The following is a 6,038-nucleotide window of genomic DNA, read 5'->3' as shown; positions in this document are numbered from 1 at the left end:
TAAAACTCAATGATATCTTTTTATTCATTGAATGAGCTGAGGTTTAAAGCGGAAAGATGTATTCACAGATACCATAGTAATATAATCTTAATTAAAAAAGTAATTGAGAGATAAAAAAAATAATTAAGAGAAATGCAGGCAGCGCCATAAAACCTGATTTTTCAGGCCCGAAAAGGAGGGTTTAGACAGATATAATCCAGGTAAAAGATTTAGAAGTAAAACAAATTTCATAATCCAAGGAATATAATGCGAAGAAAAAAAAAAATTAGTAAAACTCTCGCCAGCATTAGCTTATAAAAAATTAAACAGACCACTGAAGAAAACTTTAAAGGGAGTGCTGCAGTGGTTATTGGAAACTCTGTAAAAAGCATTGGCTCCAAACCTTGGATATTTGTATGGAGCTGTTGTGTTCTTGACATGCTCTTGGAGCTGGGAGATCAAGGCCTCCTCCTCCTCCACTATACCTACATGAGTATCTATATATATCTATATAAAACCGGTCCCATTCGGCGCGTTCACTTTGTATTTGTATGAACGTCAATCTTTTCTTGAATTTAATGTATGTACTGTAGAGCGTAGGGCTGGGCAACGTTCCATTCACAAAAGGCAAGTGTTTCTATGTCAGTACAATTAAAGCATTGTTTACCCATTATCTGTTTGTGTGTCCCCAACAGTAAAATAAAACAACTGTTTACCCATTATCTGTCTGTGTTCGTGACAGTACACTAAAACAACTGTTTACCCATTATCTGTCTATGTGTCCGTGACAGTACAATAAAACAACTTTTTACCCATTATCTGTCTATGTGTCCGTGACAGTACAATAAAAAAATGTTTACCCATTATCTGTCAATGTGTCCGTGACAGTAAAATAAAACAACTGTTTACCCATTATCTACAATAAAAGCATTGTGTCTATGTGTCCGTGACAGTACAATAAAACAACTGTTTACCCATTATCTGTTTATGTGTCCGTGACAGTACAATAAAATCATTGTTTACCCATTTTCTGTTTATGTGTCCGTTACAGTACAATACAATCATTGTTTACCCATTATCTGTTTATGTGTCCGTTACAGCACAATAAAATCATTGTTTACCTATTATCTGTTCCGTGACAGTACAATAAAATCATTGTTTACCCATAATCTGTCTATTTGTTCGTGACAGTACAATATAATTATTGTTTACCCATTATCTGTTTATGTGTCCGTGACAGTACAATATAATTATTGTTTACCCATTATCTGTCTATGTGTCCGTGACAGTACAATACAATTATTGTTTACCCATTATCTGTTTATGTATCTGTGACAGTACAATAAAATCATTGTTTACCCATTATCTGTCTATGTGTCCGTGACAGTACAATATAATTATTGTTTACCCATTATCTGTTTATGTGTCCGTTACAGCACAATAAAATCATTGTATTATCTGTTTATGTATCTGTGACAGTACAATAAAATCATTGTTTACCCATTATCTGTCTATGTGTCCGTGACAGTACAATATAATTATTGTTTACCCATTATCTGTTTATGTGCCCGTGACAGTACAATAAAATCATTGTTTACCCATTATCTGTTTATGTGTCCGTGACAGCACAATAAAAGCTTTGACAACTTGTCCTCTATCCATATCTGGACTGGACACTACAGCACTCTCCTCTACTGCAGGGTGTTCCAGTAGGGCAGATTCTACCTAAACATTGGGAACAGTTTCTTTACTTTTATTTTTATAACAATCATGAACATTAAACAGTATCCATCTTCTAGATAATAGAGCTCTTCGTTCATTTTTATGTTCGTTATAGCTGGCCAAACGGCTGGACCAAGTTAGCTGATTTTTGGTCGGACCCTAGCAGCAGGGAGATATCCTAAAGAGATGATTTGGCAGAAAATAAAGTATCCACAGTAGACATCGTGATTAATGGTATCCAACTCAATATATTCGGGTAGGAATTATATATTAGTAAAATCAAATTTAAAAATACCGAGGCAGAATGAATATTCATCTCTTCCAATTAACCCCAATAAGGAATTATCTATTGTTAATGGAACAAAAGGTTGACTCTGAAATACTGAAAAGAATAATTCCTAATAATCACCATTATACTAATCATATTCATTAATCATCTTCATACTTATCAGATTAATTAATCATCATCATACTAATCAGATTCATTAATAATCATTAAACTAATCAGATTAATTAATTATCATCATACTAATCAGATTAATTAATTATCATCATACTAATCAGATTCATTAATCATCATCATACCAATCAGATTCATTTATAATCATCATGCTAATCAGATTCATTAATCACCATTATACTTATCAGATTCATTAATCATCATCATACTAATCAGATTCATTAATCATCATCATACTAATCAGATTCATTAATAATCATCATACTAATCAGATTCATTAATAATCATCATACTAATCAGATTCATTAATAATCATTATACTTGTCAGATTCATTAATAATCATTATACTAACCAGATTCATTAATAATCATTATACTTGTCAGATTAATTAATAATCATTATACTTGTCAGATTCATTAATAATCATCATACTAATCAGATTCATTAATAATCATCATTATACTAATCATATTCATTAATAATCATCATACCAATCAGATTCGTTTATAATCATCATACTAATCAGATTCATTAATCATCATCATACTAATCAGATTAATTAATCATCATCATAATAATCAGATTCATGAACTAAGTACAGACGTGTATTCATCATATAATCATAGACTCTTGAAAACATAAAAGATCATCAACCTATTTAGTCTTTTAATGGCACTGATATATTGTATTCAAGGGCTTCTCTCCTTCCTTCAGAAAGGTTTCAACTAATCAACTTTACAAGAAAGTTGTATAAAATATTAAAATCTATTGCATATTGGAGCTATTAACTGTAACACTTCTCTCAAATTCTTTCTGGACGTTAAAGCCAACTAATCAACATAAAATGATATAATTATGAATTCATCTATTTGATTGAGTACTTCACAAGGTAGGATGATGACGATATCAATTTTCTCTCTTATTCCCATCGTTGAAAAATGCCAAAAATCCACCACCAATTATTTATAAAATATAAACAATGAATATTAAACTTTTTCTTCATTTAATTTTTGGGGAAAAATCCCGACAACCTTTATTTTTGAATGTTTTTAAACATTTCCTCCTCAAAACCTTAATTTTGTATTTTTTGCTTTATAAATAAACTAACAAAATCGAATACAAAAAAAATCGCTATAGCTAACATTTATAAATACATACATACAAATATATATATATATGCGAAGAGCTTTATTATACATATTATTAACTTACTTATTTACAATTTGCTCTTTTTACATTTATCTAGGCTAAGCATTTGCCCAACACAACAAACCCCACGAAGTTTGCTCTATACAACACCTACTAATGTTTTTTTTAAGGAATACCAAGATCTTCTGAGCTTGGCTTTGCTGTGGTAAAACATAGCGCTCCGGCTAGGGTGAGCGGAAGTAAATTGGATTTAGAGCAAATGACATCAGCGAAAATTGTTATAATAGAGCAAATTTCGTATTTTCGTCTGAGAGAGAGATAGTGAAAAAATTATATTCGATAAGTACTTGAAGTAATCTGATTTAGATATGATGATTACTGAGTTTAACATATTTGACTGCAGGATTTAATAACTAATTTTTAAAACCAACAGTAGAATTACAATTTCAAGTTAGGTAAGCTCATAAAACAAAATCTAACCTCAAATGGTCCAATCCTGTATCCTGAAGAAATTATCAGATCATCTGTTCTTGATTGGAACCACAGGTATCCATCCTCATCCTAACATTGAGCAAATTAACAGTGACAAAAGAAACTGAACAATGCCGCAAACTCAGCTATTCTAATTCCTATATCTTCCCCTAGTTTCCCCGTCTCATGATGTTACCATTTATATTTCAAACTAAGATGTCTAACTTTGAAATAGGTCAATAAAATATAGGTATTGGAACTTAGAATTTGTGGCAAGAGTTCAATTTCTTAGCAAACAGCTTAACAGAGACTTTTACAAAAGCCTATTGATCGATTACATGGGGTGGATAAAAAAATCAGAACTTGTTATTTCCAAACTTAATTCTCAAAATCATTTATTTGGGTGGTTACGTTTAGAGAATCGATTAAAAAAAAAATTAAATAACCACAACAAAAATCCTATAGTAAACTAATAAGATGTTTGTGAACATATTTCTCAATTGAAATTTTCCCAATAAATCAATGTTAGAATCAACTATTTCTTTTTTCATCAACATATTGAATTTCTTATACTTTATGAATTTGTTCGCAGATTTCTTTAAATTCTTCAAATGTCGTTTTTTCAAGAAAAATTCCAGGAAATCTACAGAAAATGTCTGTGAACAATGAGACATTAGAGAAACCAATAACTAAATAAGATTACTTATTTTCGATGATAATAGTTGATTTTTATTCTGTTAACCTGTTCATAAACAATGTACTAGTTTACTGTAGAATATTTACTACATTTTTCGTCGTTGTTATTGAATAATTTTTCAAAAACCGATTCTCAAAATCATCCCTCAAAACTGAACAATCGTTGAGGATTTTAATGATTGAATTTGCTCACTTACTAACAAAAGAAGTACTTCGCTTTTAAACGTTTTTCCGTTAGGTTAGCCAAATTCTTCGCTACTCGCTAAAGTGTGAAAGCATATTTAACAAAATATTAGATTTTTTTTTCTAATAAAAAATTAAATAAATTAAAAGACCTGCACCGCCCTGTCTCCTGTCAGATAATAGTCCCCTGCCAAACCAAATACAAATAATGAATTACAAATAAACAATATTTTTCTTAAACTTTGAATCATCAATGCCTTCAGACAACATTTTTTTATATTTATATTTATTAGATTCTTATAATGTAATTTTATTTTACTTTACGGAGAGGAATGACTGAATCACAAGGGTGCTTTCAAACCCTTTTCTAATCAATAATGTAGAAAATCTTGACATTTTTCTTTCTTGAAAATTGTTTAATTCTGACAATATATGCCATATTGCATCTGCAGGAGAAATGTGCAAAAGTCCATTTAAAAAGAACCAGGATTGAAAATTATCAATTCTAAAAGAGAGGATCTCATGCATTCTTCATTGGAGAAAGTTTTAAGGGTAGTGTTGTGAACCTGACATGCCACTTCATAACATGGAGTTACTTGAAATTAAATTCTTCAGTCCTAATTAAAATAAGAATATTCTAAACAATTATTTTTCAAGAAAATGTATGAAAAAACTGAAGTGAAGAAGTATAATTAGTAAAATAAAAAGAAAAGAAAATAAGAGAAAACTGAATAGATTTGCCCCCCCACCCACTCTGAAAAACCGAGAGCGCCAAATAAAAAATAAAAATAATATATATAGACAAGAACCATTGAATGGTGATAAATTAATTAAATAATTAATCTCAGTCCTGCAGAGAACAGATTAATTATTAGAAGATTTGTTTTCCTCAGATTAATTAATTTACTAATAAAATTATTATTATTTATTTGGTTCCTATGAATGAATGTGAAGTAGCCTCTGGATCATCAATATATCCTTTCCATATACTCATATCAGAAATATAAATATATTTATGTCAGAAATATAAATGTTTTCATATCAAAATTACAAATATATTCATATTAGAATTACAAATATATTCATATCAGAAATATAAATATATTTATGTCAGAAATATAAATGTTTTCATATCAAAAATACAAATATATTCATATTAGAATTACAAATATATTCATATCAGAATTATACATATATTCATATCATAAATATAAATGTTTTCATATCAAAATACAAATATAGTCATATTAGAAATAAAAATATATTTATATCAGAATTATACATATACTCATATCAGAAATATAAATGTTTTCATATCAAAAATACAAATATATTTATATTAGAAAAATAAATATTTTCATATCAGAAATATAAATA

At 29.1% G+C, this 6,038-nt stretch overlaps 1 protein-coding gene across 2 annotated transcripts in view; it reads right to left on the bottom strand.

Moving 5' to 3' along the window:
* Nucleotides 1-6,038, bottom strand: part of LOC111712233 (acyl-coenzyme A synthetase ACSM3, mitochondrial) — a 30,616-nt gene that overhangs the window by 1,528 nt on the left and 23,050 nt on the right. For both annotated transcript variants that reach the window (XM_023486799.1, XM_023486800.1), the window contains exons 19-23: nucleotides 5,598-5,639; nucleotides 4,814-4,848; nucleotides 3,792-3,872; nucleotides 1,578-1,704; nucleotides 383-464 (exon numbers count right to left, since the gene is read on the bottom strand). In XM_023486799.1, coding sequence (XP_023342567.1) covers nucleotides 383-464; nucleotides 1,578-1,704; nucleotides 3,792-3,872; nucleotides 4,814-4,848; nucleotides 5,598-5,639 — 367 coding nt within the window. The remainder of the gene's footprint in view (nucleotides 1-382; nucleotides 465-1,577; nucleotides 1,705-3,791; nucleotides 3,873-4,813; nucleotides 4,849-5,597; nucleotides 5,640-6,038) is intronic.

This window comes from Eurytemora carolleeae, unplaced genomic scaffold (assembly GCF_000591075.1).
Source record: "Eurytemora carolleeae unplaced genomic scaffold, Eaff_2.0 scaffold1245, whole genome shotgun sequence".
Classification (NCBI taxonomy): Eukaryota; Metazoa; Arthropoda; class Copepoda; order Calanoida; family Temoridae; genus Eurytemora; species Eurytemora carolleeae.
Note: the sequence above shows the minus strand (reverse complement) of the source record. Positions and strands in the feature narration are given on the sequence as shown.